At 43.3% G+C, this 16,576-nt stretch overlaps 1 protein-coding gene across 1 annotated transcript in view; it reads left to right on the forward strand.

Annotated features, from left to right (window-relative positions):
* The window catches only part of MTAP (methylthioadenosine phosphorylase), a 493,615-nt gene that overhangs the window by 404,060 nt on the left and 72,979 nt on the right, over positions 1 to 16,576 (forward strand). The window contains exon 7 of the mRNA XM_069626004.1: positions 1,185 to 1,307. Coding sequence (XP_069482105.1) covers positions 1,185 to 1,307 — 123 coding nt within the window. The remainder of the gene's footprint in view (positions 1 to 1,184; positions 1,308 to 16,576) is intronic.

The raw sequence follows: 16,576 nt of genomic DNA on the forward strand, positions 1-16,576 counted from the left end.
GCTCTCTGGCTGCATCACCCATTGTCACCGGTTTTCAAATCAACTGTTGCCTGGCCGTCCGTTAGCCCATTTGACCAGTGCGATCGCTGCTACTACAGCGTTCCTGTCTGGTGTGCCCCTGCTGGACATTGCAGGGCTGCTACGTGGAGGTCGACGCACACCTTCACGAAATTCTACTGCGTCGACCGAGATTCCAGGGAGGAGCCCAGAGTCAGCCAAGCAGTGCTGCACACCCTGTTTGCTTGTAAGTGAGCCTGGTGAGGGGGTAAGAGATGCTTAATGTTGCATTGTTGAAATGCTTAATGTTGAGCCTTGGCACCTTCCGTGGTTGTGCATGTGTCTACTGCTATGTATTCTTGTATTCATGAGCATGTGAATCCATGCCAGACCCCATGCTGAAGAAGGAACAAGTTACTTACCTGTAACTGTTGTTCTCCAGCATGGGTCTGGCATGGATTCACATGCAAACCCTCCCGCCTACCCCTCTGCGGCTCTTCTCTTGGTCCTACTGCCACTTTCTGTGCTACCAAATCTGAAGATGGCTTTCTGGGGAGGGGCTTAGGTAGAGGGCAGTCATTGGCTGGGGGATGTATGACCCAGAGACCAGTGATTGGTTATTAGGAGAAAGACAGTTCAGAAACGAAACAAACAGTTTTTTTTTTCTTTACCGGATTCCCAGCCTGATGACGGGGAATATTCATAAGCATGTGAATCCATGCCAGACCCATGCTGTAGAATAACAGTTACAGGTAAGTAACTTGTCCCATGTTTGTGACATGGCTTGTAGAGTACGCAGAGCACCTGCGTGGACCAAAGACTATGTTATGAAATAGTATGTCACACCATGTTTTTTTGTATTTGTATTGCATAGACTGTTGATTGCAGTGACTCTTTTACAGTATTTTGTTGTAGCTTAGGTATTGGAATTAAAGTGTGAAAAGTAAGGAAGGTTCTGTGAGGGATGGTTGAAGGGATTGCCAGGGGATGTGAAGGAAGGAGCTGTGACTACTGCTGGTAAACAAATAAAGAGACATCAATTTTACCAACGTTGTTACTTACTTCATATAGCTTTCATAGTCGGATATCTGTATTTGTTTATGAAAGTCAACATGGGTTCAGTCTGATGTAATACATGAAATTGAGAGCTAAAGAAGTACCTTATTTTGTTCCACTTGTGTTTTTAGGTTTCTGTGGACAAGGTGTTGAAGACACTAAAAGAAAATGCCAACAAAGCAACTAGTATACTTCTTACAGCCATTCCTCAAATAGCTTCCATGGACTGGACCGAAACAATGCATAGTTTGAAAGTAGGTATCTGCAAAGCGTTCCTGATCTCATTCTCGAGCTAGCGCTTTTATTGCGATTAAACTGTTCATTTCTAAATGCTGGTGACTTCCTTATATAGATCTGCGGCAGTTATAGTTCTGTTGGACGCCCGAAAGAAGAGCCCTTTTTTAGATTGCCCCAACTTTGGCGTCATTTTGCGGATCTTCACAACACGTTGCCAAAAAAGAATGGATTGAACTGAATTATAAAAAAAGTTTTCTAAGGTTCCATTCCCATAACGGCGCATTTTGCTCTTAACTAGACCTGAACCGGTTAGTGGATTTGCACAAAACCTGGCAGAGCTGCAGAGCTGGCGTCTGGTTCTAGAAGTGCGGCGGAGCGCCTGGAGACTGCCCCTGGGTGGTAGCGTTGCGTGGTATAAACCAACATAACCGAACATTTGACTTGTTTGGCGCAATCCGTCCAGTGTTTTCTTTTTTTTTTTATACAAATGTAGCCAAAAGTGTCCCAAACCTGAAATGAAATTCAGTGAAGATCCTCAAGTCTGTTTTCATGGTCCTCATTAGCCAATTGGCCGCATTGGATTTAAACATTTTAGTATGGGTTAATCAGATTGGCTTGTTGAAAAATAGTCAATCTGATAGCTTTGGGGGCCTGTAGCATTTTTAAAATGTGGCTGACATTTTTTATTTGCTACGTATTAGAGTGGCCTTGTAGATAGGCAATGCAAAAATGAAAAGGGGCATACTGTAGAATCGGCCCTCCTAACCTGGGAAGTGTGAGGGAGGTGGAATACTGCCCAAAACCTTTCAATCAGGCAATTTGTGGGCCATATTCCACCCCTCTTTGGCCTCCCCATCACCTTTCCTAATGTCGGAGGATCCCAAGAGGATTAGAACATACCCAAACCCACAGACCCACCTGGAACACTCAGGCTGTGTCAGTGGCACTCGTGGTAATCTGAAAACCTACTGGGGTGTGCCAAGTGCATGGCTGAAGGACGTGCTCCAGGCAAAGTGGCCACTGGGAATGGCTGAAGGCCATGCCCGCTGACCACTTTGGGTGAGTTACTGGGTCTTGGTCCATAGGGTCATTGCTGACCTGCAGACCCGCCGTAGCCTCCGGGGATGCCTCGCTGACATAGGATTTGCTTTTAGCTTCCATTCTGGCTCCATGCAAGGGTTTGCTCCCCTGACCTACCCTGGGTTGCAAAAGGCTGATTTCACAATGGTTCTTGATGTAACACCACAGGTGCACGAATGGTGAACAAGGATAATTGCTACAAGTCCTCCATACCAAGAGTGCACTCAGATGCCCATTTTACATACAGTGGTGTAAACCGGACCCCCTTCTCTACCGTGAAGCATGAAAACTTGTATACAGGTTTTTTCATTGCCACTGCACTGTATCTACAAAGGTCTTCCTGCCTTTTATGGATGGAACGTCTGTGTTTTCTGCAGAGGCCACTGTGAAGAGGTGACTCAAGGGGCACGTTTTACCTTTGCAGGAGGCAGCCATCTTGGCTTTAGATGATCCTGTCCCCAGTTTCCCTCCTGTAGAATAAAATACCCTTGCAACTTTAGCTCATGCAGATACGCCAGGTCAATTTCCCACCCACGACATCCTTTTAAGATTCCTAGCCCGATCCTCATCAGGAGTCACGCACGACGTCCTGCTGTGCACCTCTACCACACCCACCGTCTTAACAGTAGTAAGAAAAGTAGCAATGCATTAAAATGCTCGCTCTTAAACATATTAACAGTGAATATCCTCACACCAACCTGCCATCTACGATTTAAGAAAACAATATCAAAGCCGTATTTTCCACACAGCAAACCTATTTTTGGATTCGCTCCCTTTAGCTACTTTCTAACTACTCAACATTTTGTTTGAAGGGAGGACCTTTAGCTCAAGAACCCCCTAAATTAATGTTGGAGGAATGCAGCAAGAAGAAAATAGAAAAGCCATAGGTTGTAGAATAGCAGTATTAAGCGGTTCCTTGAAAGCCTACGTGCATTGCTCAACATTTGCCAAAAGCAGTAGGTGCTTAATGGGTTTACTACAGCAATTTTGTGCATCTGTTAATTACATGGAACGTAATGTGGGCATGCAGTTGCAGACACAAATGATGGGCTATTTCCTGTAAATGATGTCTATGCATTATAAGGAGGTCCACACCACGCTGAATTATTCCAATAAAAGGATTCTTTTTTCTAGTGCCAATAAACCCAGAATTATTTCCTGGGAAAAGGAAACGAGGGATTTAAGGATCAGCTTAAATAGGTCCACAGTTAACATGTCGTGCTCAAGCACTGAACTATGGAAATACTTCATACTGTATTCCTGTTTTATTTATTATGGCACTGCACCAAGAACCCGCTACCCTCCCGTAATGCCTAAAAGCAAGCTAATGGATAATGCCTGTTTTATGTTGTCGTTTTATTTTTGGAATTGTTTTGCCACATTCAAAATTTCGTTTTTTGTGTATCACTCTGTGCTACTGTAGACCATACAAGGCAACGCAAATTCAGGCAAAGGAATTATTGTAGTATATATGTGAAAAGGTGAGCAGAATGATCTTGATGTGAAACACATTTTAAACTAAAACATAGCCTCAGATGCTATTTCATTTATAAAGAATATGTGCACTATTAACAGAGCTGTTTATTAAATGATTATTGTGTTTTGCCTTATAACAATAAAAATAACAACTTCTTACATAGCGCTTCATGCTGGATTCCTCCCAGTTCTAAGTGCTTTTGTTTGTAACTCAATTCAGTTGTACTCTATCAACCCCAGTGGAATGAAGTGAGCTTGCTCTGTCATAGGATTTAAACTTGAGAAGTGCTGCTTCTGGAATCTTGTTGGAAGCAAGCACTTAATTTATGTGCTATCCTGTGTGGCAAAGCGACCCCACGCTCATCCTCACATGAGGAATGACATAAACAAATAAAATCCCAAGAATTTGGGAACTCGCGTCCCCTTCACACTATCAAAGGCCTATTAATAGTCAAAACATTACTATCTAAATCTTTGAACATGTATTGTAAAAAGACTTTATCTTAATGTGATATTCAAATATATATTCTTTGGGGGAAAAATTCCACAAAATCCTTTTTTCTTCACAGGTTCTGATTTAACTGGAAGCACAACGTGTTTTCGAGATAAGACACTCTTCATCAGGGGCACTTTACTAATGTTTTCAGTTTTACAGAATCACCTTCAGCCTGGAAAATCACCTTTTCAAACTGATAAATCCAGAAATCCTTTGGTGATGTGATCGAAGGCCAACATCTGTCTTTTATATTGTTGCCACTGATGTAACCATTAATCTAAAGATAAATGGTATAAAAGAACATATTCACCTGTCGATTACTCTTGAACTCTGTGGACCCCAGCCCAAATGGCTATGGTCTAGTGTGTGGATAGGTAAGTGTACAGGCTGTTCCTTACCAATATACTCTTGGTCGCCACCATAACGCTGTGTTATGTTTTCATAGGTATCTCATTCAATTCTAAAGGATCTTATTCCAGCTTTCTGTAAGGAAAACATGTAGCCTAAATCTCAGTAGGCTAATAATTGATAAATGCTTGATGTGTAAACATCCTTCTAATCAGGTATACTCATTGTTTTACCTAATGAACTTCTCAGAGACGTAATAGATATGCTTGATCTGGAATGTCCTTAATGAACCTCAAGTCTAGGCATCTAGGGGAAAAATGGGAAGTTGGTGCTCTTGAGAATATAGTGAAAGCAATGTGTTAAGCAATGCATCGTGCACCTGACATATTAAAATGTGGAGTGTCTCATCTTGTACTGGTGAGAGGTCCTCTATGGATGTAGATAAAAGATGGTACTGTACAAGTCAAATTCATACTATGGTCACTACCTACAAAACTAAATTGGTCCTGTCATATCCAGTAAAATCGAAATTGATCATTGTGTGCCAATAGGTTTGGCTAACGAGGAGATATTCCCAATTTTCTAGCAGATCAATTCACCCTGGAGGGTTGCTTCTTTTAGTTTGTACTTATACAACACAGGAGGAGTCAACTGGGTTCCAAATGGCCACTGTGTATATGTACAAAGTGCGCGCCATGCAATGATGTCATCACACATGTGGCTAGGTTACACTCATCTATAAACACTGCTTGATACTGTAAAATAGTTTATACCTTCAGTTTCAATACAAGTTGTCCCACAGGATGAATTTTCCCAGGTGTGCAATATACTCAATTTGAACTTGCATGCATTCAGCAAAATGATTAATTGTGTAAAACTTTTTCCAGAGTTTGCATCTTTATTTTTCCAAGCTATAACGTTATGTTAGAAAATCACGTAATTTTGTCATTTTCAAGGTGCAGGTACAAGGGTTCCTATTACCCACCCTCATATGGTGGGTGCAGTTCGATAGGGCGTGTTGTCATAAAGGACTGTGTCCATATATGCGTAGAGGTCATTTTTCAAAGGCAATTGCCCAGTGGCACTGAAAGATAATGTTCTTTCCTTTGTACAAGTAGTTGCATATCTAGTACTGAGCCTCTTAAATTGGCTGCAATAACATATGCATTGATGTATATATTAAGAATCATAATAGGATGATTCAGCAGGTCTATGATAGATAGTTCAATGTTCATTTTTACTGGACACGTGATATTGCTTTCAATTAATCGGTCTCCCCTTTCAAGGTTAAGGTTCAGTATCTTACTGAAGATTAATAAAAGTACTTAAAAATCCATTAGAAGGTGCATGTATATGGTTGTCCCATGGGTAATCAATATAAAACCATAAGGTGAATAGGCAAACGTAAAGTGCTACACAGTATTTGAAATAAAGATCCTACTGGATCACAATTATCTGTTGGCTCTCATACAGATATATGCAAGACCAGACTCTTGCATATATTAGCTTCATATTCATTTATAAATTCACAATACACATACGATTGTCAATACTTCATCGTTAATCTTTAATGGAACTGTGGATCATAGCTAATGTAAGGGTGGCCCTAATTGTAAGGGTGTCCCTAATTACACTTACAAAAGAATAAATACACCCCACTAGGGAAGTAAGGCCAATAGTCTATCTTGTAAGGCTAACAAGTTCAATCTTACTTAAAAGAGGATGGTAGGAAAGGACTCTGCTGCCTGAACGGTCTGTTCTTGTCCCTCATCTGTTCCTATCTTCTCCCAAACTGGTACCAGGCAGCAGTTTATATAGTCCAGTCTTGCTGTAGTGGCGTCACTGGATACAGGCTATGGCTCCATCCTAATCCATCCTTCTGCCATACAAGGGATACTCCAAGGCCTTCTTTTGTTCGTTGTCAGCATTTTCTGCCAGAACATGCTGCTCTACATGTTGCTACCTTATATACAAACACACTGCGGCTCAGCAGATTTTACAATCCTTGAGGCATAGCCACAGGAAAAACCTAAGAAAATGTTATCCACAATTTTCATTCATTCTATCCATACTTCACTCCTCCTGCTAATGTTATCTGGGCCCTGTATTTGTACAGATTTGTTTTTATAATCTGTCCCATCTTGCATTTTGTGCACCGAGCATGTAAATCCCATTTTAGCCTGCATGGGCTCTTGACAGACAGTGGACAGCTGGTGAGTCACTTCATGTGCTGGGAACACTGCAGAGCCTGTAGTCCAATTTTGGCACAGGCTGCATTCTTTCCAGGAGAGAGTTTGCATCTACCGTGTTAAGATTTTACAAATGCATAGGGTCTGACATTACAAATCTATCCAACTAATAATTACTTGTGTTTTATATTTAAAAAATAACTGCCTTTTTTCCAGTGCCTGCCCATGGATGTGAATATATCTGTATAAAAGAGCCTTCCCAGTGCCCCCCGCCCCATTTTGGTCCCTTACAGCACGTAAAAGAGGTCTTGCCTAACTCTAAAGCGCTTGGGGGTGCGGGAGACCCTGGTTCCTTCCCAACATTAATCTTTCAAATAGGTTTCTAGAGTTAAGGTTCCAGGTAAAATACCTCGTTCATCCCCAAGGGACTGATTGCATCCAAATGGTAGGTCCTGTATAGTTTCCTTTGCGCTAATTATTTCTGTAAATCATCTACACTTGGTAAGGTGTGGGTCACTTCCAAAATTACACATCTCATTTGGGCCACTGACTTTCTTGCTTCTTTGAAATGCCTAAATATCTCATTAGCTGTTCCTATACCAGACTTATGTTCAGTCCAGCGATCCTTTGCCCATCTTGTTGTCTGTCTCACAAAATATTTACCACATGGGCATTTGAGTGCGTAGATGTTTTGTGTATCACATGTTGTGAAATTATGTAATGGGATCTTTCTGCCTTTATTGGGGTGCCAGATATGGTCGCCCTTATGTTGGAACAATGTTGGCAGTTGAGGCAAGGGAATGTCCCAGACTTGTTTTTTTTAAATACCCTCTACGATGGCTTTTTATTTCATTCTGCCTTAATCAGTGTCTCCCTGAAATGCTTGCCTGTTATATGCCATCATTGGTGGTTCTGGAAATAGTCTATGAAGAAATGGGTCCAATTTAAACAAATTCCAGTCTTCTTGATTGTTTTAGCAAGCTGGTGGCTCTGTGCTGTATATCTCAATGCATGTATCATTGTAATGTTTTCCCTTTTTGTTTTAGGCCCAAAAGGTCTTCTCTCGTCTTATTCTCCACTCTAGTGATTGCTTCCTCTAGGATGTCGGATGGGTAGCCTCTTTTCTTGAACCACTCAGACATCTCGTTATATATTCTTCCTGAAGTGTGTTTGTGTTTGAGACTATCCTTTTAAGCCTGAGGAATGGACTGTAAGGGAGACTTTCCTTGAAATGCTGTGGATGAAAGCTCCCAAAATGTGAGGTGTTATTAACATCTGTTGGCTTTCGATAGATGGCAGCGAGGAGATCATTGTCTATAAATGTAACCATGGCATCTAAGAAATGCAAGTGTGGTTCTCCCACCTCAAGTGTGAACTTGATGTGATCATGGCAATTGTTCAGGTATTTAAAAAATAGCAACAGTTCAGTCTTGCAAAAATGTCATTAATATATTGTTTCCAGAAAACAACCTTAGATGACCAAGGTTCTTTTTTAAGGATATGTGCGGTCTCTGAGAGATTAATTGGGTAAGACAATGAGTATGCCTGATTGTAAGGATTCTTTAGACATCAAACATTTATCAATGAATATTTGTCTGAGATTTAGGCTTTATTTTTTCCTTACAGAAATCTAGAATAAGATCCTTTAGAATTGAATGAGATACCTATGAAAACACAACACAGCGTTATGGTGGAGACCAAGTGCATATTGGCAAGGAACAGCCTGTATACTTCCACACACTAGAAGTTAGCCATTTGGGCTGGGGTCCACAGAGTTGAAGAGTAATAGTTAGACGGGTGAATGTGTTCTTTTTTAGCATTTCACTTAAGATTAATGGTCACATTGGTGGCAACAATATGAAATTACCGAAATTGGCTATAGATCTTATCACCAGAAGATGTCTGGATTTATCAGTTTGAAAAGGTGATTTATCAGACTTAAGGTGATTCCGTAAAACTCAAAACATTAGTAAAACATATTTGTATACAGTATGTTCAAACGATTAATTGAAACTATTCTTTCTGTTAAATTGCAATAAAACTTCACAGTAAAGTGCCCCTGATGAAGTGTCTTAAATTGAAACGCAATGGCCTTCCCATTAAATCAGAACATGTGAAGAAAACGGGACTTTGTGCAATTTCTTTTCTGAAGAATATCTATTGGAATATCACATTAAGATAACTTTGAAGTCTTTGTACACTGCATGTTTGAAGATTTATATAGTAATGTTTTGGCTATTAATAGCCCTTTGATAGTATGCAGAGGATGGGAGTTCCCAAATTATTGGGATCTTATTTTTTGTTATTGCAAATATGTACAGTCCATATGCCAGGGCCGCGTTTTCTCCCCTGCACATTAAATTTCATGTTAATTGGTTCAAATCACACAACCAACTAGATAGAATTCATCATTAGATTATCCTCACATAGGAGTGCGTTGTCAATCATTTGTGTTTCCTGGGAATGACATCCCCAGTTCTAGAAAACCACAGTGACAATTAAATCTCTCATAATTCCCCTTCCTAACAAAGAACAATCCTGAAGTGGATTTATAGATTCAGGAGAGGTAAAACTATACAGACACTCCAGTCAGGCCTACTAATCCGGGAAGAACAGTGGAAACATGTCCCAAAGTCAAGTCACCCAAGCGCTACTGACTAGCCAAACTAAGAGGAACTGCATCTCCCAAAGTTCCCTTCTCTCACAATATGAAAACCCAGACGGAATCTGGGAAGTGCAGTTCGACGCAGGGACCGGAAGACTTTGGGAAGACAGGAGCACTCCACAAAAGTGCTTCTTTCCTTCTCCCCTCCATAAAGGACAGATGGACTGCATTCTTATCCCATTTATCATCTGGAGGGATGGGAAGAAGTGCAGGCCTTAGCTTTACAGTAACCATGTACACCAAAGAGATCCCACCTCCTCCCTCCCCAAGGGAAACCGGAAGAGAAGAAAGCAAATGATTCCCTCACAACAGCAGGCACGAAGGTGAGAGAGTCTTCAACAACCTATCCCCTGTGAAAATCAATGGCAGAAACATGCTCTTAATGCAGAAGGAACATTTGTGGACCCTCACCAACCCCTCAAATGAATTTACAATGCAGCTAACCTCCTAGTTCTAGGGGGTGTCACAATAGTGTCCCAGAGATGAGGAGCCCTTCAGGCAAGAGGGATGGTGGGAGGAGAGCAGCAGCTGCAACCAACCTCCCGTGCCTCAAACACACACACAGAAAGAGGTTTCAAAATGTCAGCTTGCCTATTCAAAGGCTTCTCTCAGAAACATAGAACTGCAAACAAGTCACATGGCTCTTTCAGCCTCGCAGTGGGAAGCTATTCAGTACCAGCCTTCTAAAAGGGCCAATTCCTACGGTGGCCATGAAAGAAAGGTTTAGAGTGCAGAGTTGGTTAATTGCTTTGCTGAAGACCTGGCAACCTTTTGGTAAAGGAATGTATAACTGGGGGGGGGCAGGGAGAGGACCCTCAAAGGATTAAGGTGGAATTCAACTGTAAGACTTGGAGGGAAAGTCAGGAGGACAACCCCCAGAGGGGATAATGGGTGGTATCCTGGAGAGGAAGGCAAGGCCTAAGGAGTGGAAGAAGAAATCCCAAGAGGAGTGAAGGGGGGAAATACCTTCCAAGACCTGGAGAGGAAGTCTAGGATTGAGGAATGGGAGAAATGACATCCCAGCGGAGGAAGGTGCAAGCATTTTGTAAGACCTGGAGAGTAAAGGAGCAAACCGCTGTTGAGACGTATAGGAGTGTGGCACTGATGCATGTGAAGTGAAGGAGAGAGGAGGTGAAGAGGTAATGCAGGAAGTGCAAAGGAGAGAAGAGATGGCGTGGAGGGGTGATATAGTTAGAGGTGAGCTCAGAGCAGGGGTTCAGAGAAGAGGAGACAATGACACAATTGTTTAGAGCAGAAAAAGTGTTGAAAGGCAAGAGGAGTAGAACTATTACAAGGAGACAAAGTGGTCAAACTGTGGATCCCGCCCCAAGGAGAGAAGAAGTTGAGTGATGCAATGCATCCCTAGAGTATGGAAAACCACCAGAGAAGAAGACTGGGGCAACCTGGTAGGTGTATGTCTACAGTGGAAGGTGAATGGAGCATTTTGTCCCCAAAAAAGAAGAGCCTCAGGCAAGGGCCTACGAACAGATGGAGACAGTGGTCCAAGGATGGCCATAGAGGTAAAAGCAAAGATGGTGCCCAGGAGGGCCTGAGAGAGAAGACAGGACCCCCAGCCCAAAGGAGAGATGGGAGAGAAAGGGAAGGAAGGGCCTTCCAAAGAGGAGGTGAAGAGTGACATTGCCAAAGATCCAGCCAAGGCGATGGCAGTCAAAGAAAATGAAGAGACCCTGATCCATGAGTAAGAGGAAGGGCTGAGTAGAGGGCAGAGATCCTAATCAAGGAACGAGAGAGAGTACACAGGGAGTGGGCATAGCCAGGAAGGGCACAGACCCTGATCGAGGAGAAAGCTAATGCACTCAATGAGATGCAAAGAAAGACCAGCCCTGGCCAAGGTGAAAGAGAACATAAAGCAACACAAGTCACCTAGGGACTAATCCAGGAAGAAGAGGAGAAAGAATGGTCACTGGGAGGCTAACTCTGGAAGAAACCAGTCTTGCTTACAGTGTCAGGGACAATTGAAACACACCAACCAGCCTGGCCTGTACCGTAACCTCGTCTTGTATAATTTGTAACTGTTCATTTCACCACCCTGATTGAGGTATAGATATGCAGACTACAACACCATCCATGTCATTTTATGGACCGAATAAAGTAGTTAAGTAGACTGAGTGTTCCCTTAACTTTGCCAGTGCATATTGGGAATGATATGGGCCCCTAGGATATCCATATTGTTTTGCCATATTAAAAAGCTGTATCTGGCTGTTCACTACAGAACATAATTAAAAAAAAAATATATATATATATATATATATATTTATTTTTTCAGTGAAAAAACTTTGTTAAAGGGACATTATGGTTAAGTTGTGCTACTACAAACCTATCACCTTCACTGAAAAATGTATGCTGAAGGAATTTTCTGGATCCACTGCCTTACTAAGAACCTATCAAAGAAACCCACAAAAAACATTGTTAAAGGGGACGTATGGTTAAGTAGCACTAATAAAAAAAAACCATGAAATTCAATGGAAAAATGTTGCTTCAGGGACATTCTGGTTACAGGTAAAACCGAAAACCCCCATAAATTCATCACTGAAGTCATCACATGTGCCTTTAGTTTGAATAACAAGCCTCCACAAGGGATTGTTAATATAATGTTGCCATTTGGCTAGGGACAGATTGCACCGGCATGGGCCCCTACTCCTCTAGGTGTTATCGCGCTCTGAAACACTTGTGTATGAGCGCGATAGTAATAAAATATCAATCAATCAATGCATGGGAAAACGACCTTGGCAGTAGGAAAAATCCTCATCACTGTGTTCAGCAACCTCTTCAGGTGACGGATCAAACGTCCACACGACATGTAACCCAAATGTAGACTTCCATAGTGCACCATGACAAAGTCTACATTCGTGACGGAGGCCACATATCTGCAAAGCCGAACCATCCCACCATAACTGCAGTCACCCTGACAGCCCCAGAAAGCGTCCACTCCTTCCAACCGGAAATTACCAGCAGCGCCTTTTTGGACACAACAACTGTGCAGATGGCGCACAAAAGTATCACTGACAATAAGCACTGTGTGTCTCTCCATCTCCACCAACCTCACAACAAAGTATTGGGAAGATATGGTACCGCCCTTCCTGTTAACCACACCCTAAACTCCTAATTGCCTAGTTCCCACAATTTCATTTCCATGTCCAGCATTCTCATAATGGCAGGATGTGCCACGTGCCCTTTCCCATCTAAAGTGAGGGCCACGGCCCAGTAAAACAGCCACAATACTTCTTCCCTTTGCAGTGGCATTTTTGTAGCATTCCCTCATTGAATGCTGTTAAATTATCAAACGTGCATGCAGGAATCAAATACAAAACCTCTGCATTGAAAAAACTATAATTTCTGTACACCACTCCATGTTTACCGTTAAACACTCTCAGTACACGTTCTGTTTGATTGCAAAGCCCCTCCGCCAGAAACTTCTGCTAAAGAATGCACGATTGCAGCATCCACAAAGATCCTGAGGCATACCCAGCACACTGTTTGGCCATGCACACAACAGTGCAGCCCTTTCCATACCTACCATAACACTATGGATCCATGCATGCAATCATGTGGGCACTTAACATTATGCACAAACGTAACATATGTAGCGGCTCTTCAACCCATCTCCCCCACACCATAAAACACCCATTCACGAAAAAGTGTCACAATTAGAAGAATCCACAAACATACCACAGCCTGCACCACCCCTAACCACTGCCATTCACAAAGTATTGTGTCACTGGCAACCTATGCACAATAGCTTCACAACATTGGGCCTACGTCAATAAATCTGCCCACAGCAGAGCAACCAAGCACATATAAGCTACACTTCAACCATACCCTGTGCCATACTCACATTACGTACACACTGCACCCTGTGGCCACATACACACTTCTCACTGCACCATCTCCTGCTGTACACCAAAGACTGTAGTATGTTGCAACTATCACCGCAGACATGGATCGCACAATGCACGCTTTGCAACTCACTTGCGCTGCTGTAGCACGTCTACAATGTGCTCCACACCCATTCTCCAAAGATCACCACCCTATCCCTGATGCACTGTCAAACCTGCATTGCTGCAGTGGATGTGCTCCTTGCACACATTACCCAGACCGTAATGCAACCATGCATGTCAGCATGTCACCAACTACCACTCTGCGCATACGCACCACTGGCACCAGCACTCCTTCCCAACCTCCCCACCGCAATGGATATGCACAGCGTTAAATGCAACAGTTACCATAATGTACAAACATTACACTGTCTCCGGCACCACTACGCGGTTTCATTCACATACTATTGTCTTACGCACTTCCACTCAGAAAGTATTGTCACTGCCAACCGAACCACAAAATGTTGACAACATTGCCCATACTCCAAGCAATCTGCACACAGCACACTATCGAAGCACACATAAGCTGACCTTCAACCATACCCTCTACCATACTGACAGTATGCAAACACTGCACCCAGTGCCCACACTGTGTGACTTTTCACTGCACCATCTCCAACCACACATGAAAAACATTACCATATTCTAACAGTCACCTGACCGGCAAAACCAAACATACACGCATGGCAGCTCACGTCTGCTGCTCTATTGCGACTGAAATAAGCTCCACACCCATTTGTACAAGTCACCACCCTCGAACTGGTGCAGAGTAAAAAATGCATTACTGCCATGGGTGTGCTCAAGCCCTAGGCTCTTGAGTGCATGGCATATGGCCTTCGGCCATGCACCCAATAGGCTAGGCCTTGCACACACCCACTGCGATGTAATGCAACCATGCATGTCACCATGTCACCAACTACGACAATCCACATACACAGCACTGCCACCAGCACTCCTACCCAACCTGCGCACTGCCATGGAGCTATGCAGGAAAGAATTGCAACTGTTACCATAATGTACAAATAAAACACTGTCTCCTGCACCCCAGTGCACTTTCATTCACATACTACGGCCGTACCCACTTCTATTCACTAAGTATTGTCACTGCCAACCTACCCACATACTGTTCGCAACATTGGCTCTACTCCTACCAATCTGCACACACCACACTATGAACGCACCCCCCTCTACCGGATGCAGAGTCAGACATGCATTGCTGCGGTGGGTGAGCTGAAGCCCTAGGCTCTTGAGTGCATGGCCTACAGCGTGCACCCTTCAACAGACCCACCGCAACTTCATGCGCCCATGCATGCCACCATGTGCCCAACTACCGCTATCCATCTGCGTAGCACAGGCACCCGCGCTCCCACCCAACCTATGCCAGGTGCAATTCACTCTCCTTCTGAAATTCACCTGCCACCATTCACAACGGAAAGAGGTCGCCGCAAACAGGTCGCAGCAGAAGCTATCGGGCAGTTAAGACAGCTGCCTCCAATCACCACACAAAGTAGTCGCCTGTCTAAGTACCCGCGAATTGACGCAATACGCACGAATACTCCAGCCACTCCTCTGTCTTCTTCCACCTATTTACATATGTCATATGAACCACTTCTCTCCCGCCCTTCCTTCTTGCCGCCAACACATAGCGTACAGTATATTTAGCAAAACCTTCCACCGGCACACTGTCCTCCGATACACCATGGCAGCATTTGCCAAAACCTTTGACGCACAGCATGCTTCTCTCCAGCCAACCACCGGCCGCGTCCAATGTTCGCCGACGGCACGGTGTACAGCAGGCCAATGAGACTTCGGTTTGGGGAGCAAACAGGGAAATGGGTCCGCAGAGCAAACTCAGATATCACAAATTCTTTGGGACATACATTTCAGTTCTTTGCAACAAAAGTACTGGTCCGATTTCCACCAAACACACAAAAGCACTCTTTCTGACCCAAGCCCCCGCTCCTGCCGCAAATTTGGTGGAAATCCATCCAGCCGTTCGGGCTGTAGCTGTGCGCAAAGTTTTTCCCCATTCAGCCTATGGAAAAAAAATGTTGTGACCACCCCCTATAACCTTTCCCCCCCTGCACGAAACCTCACCCAACTTGGTGAGATAATTCAGAGTCTGCCATACACTTTTTTTGCAAAGTTTTGTGAGGATTTCTCCAGGGGGAGCGCAGTTATAAGCCGCCAAAATTATAAGCCGCCAAAAAAGTGCTCTTCCTATGAGTTTAGCAACGTAACCATAACTACATGGCCGCTACTGCGGGCCGTGTGATATATTGCCATTCTAATCATGCTGTGATAAAACCTACGGTGTGCTTTTAAATTCTAGCTAGAGAGAATTTGCGCTATGTACAATCTCTTGGAGGCGTATGTAGAGTGAACATGGCATCAGTCCTCTGATCTGTGATGGTTAGAGTGCCTTCTTTTGGTCACTGCATCATGAAGGAAGAAGTATTTTCATGGGTGCGATCTTGTAATATTAGGGCAGGCATGACTGTTATTTTTTACGTGTGTCTCATCGCCATTGTAATGTTTTTGTTCGGTGCGCAGTTTAATTGCATGTGACAACTTTCAGCTGGAGCATGTAACCATGTTATACTGAATTAATCACTGCATTATATTATAGGGATAGTTACACTATCTGAATTTTCCTGGTGTTTAACAACCAACTTTGTTCCTTGGCATTTATTTTTTATTTTTTTTCTAATTTTTATTAAATATTTAAAACAAACAATACAAACCAAACTTGCAGTGTATACAGTAACATATCCATTATACAGTGTTCAGTCGCGCTCACTGCTTCCCTTGTCCCTCCCCCCATTATGAGCCTACTTCTACTAGTGTTCTATTCTGCATCTTGTGATGAGGGGTTTCTGTCCGTGGGGTCCATTGAGCCTGGCACAGACCCAAATAGTTCTGCTATCAGCAGTTTCCAGGCCATGAGAGTCTGTTTCCTCCCCCCCCCCGCACCCAGCATTGCTGGCTTCTTGCCATACCATGGTTTCCACCTCCACCCATTTCTGCAGATCATTCCACCTTATCTCTAATCAGGGTTTGTGGCATGTCTTCCACCCCATAGCAATTCTCCTCTTCGCAAGCGCATATGCCAGATCCTTCAGTTTGCTCACGTGCT

This window comes from Ambystoma mexicanum, chromosome 6p, assembly GCF_040938575.1.
Source record: "Ambystoma mexicanum isolate Mex_15411 chromosome 6p, UKY_AmexF1_1, whole genome shotgun sequence".
Taxonomy (NCBI): Eukaryota; Metazoa; Chordata; class Amphibia; order Caudata; family Ambystomatidae; genus Ambystoma; species Ambystoma mexicanum.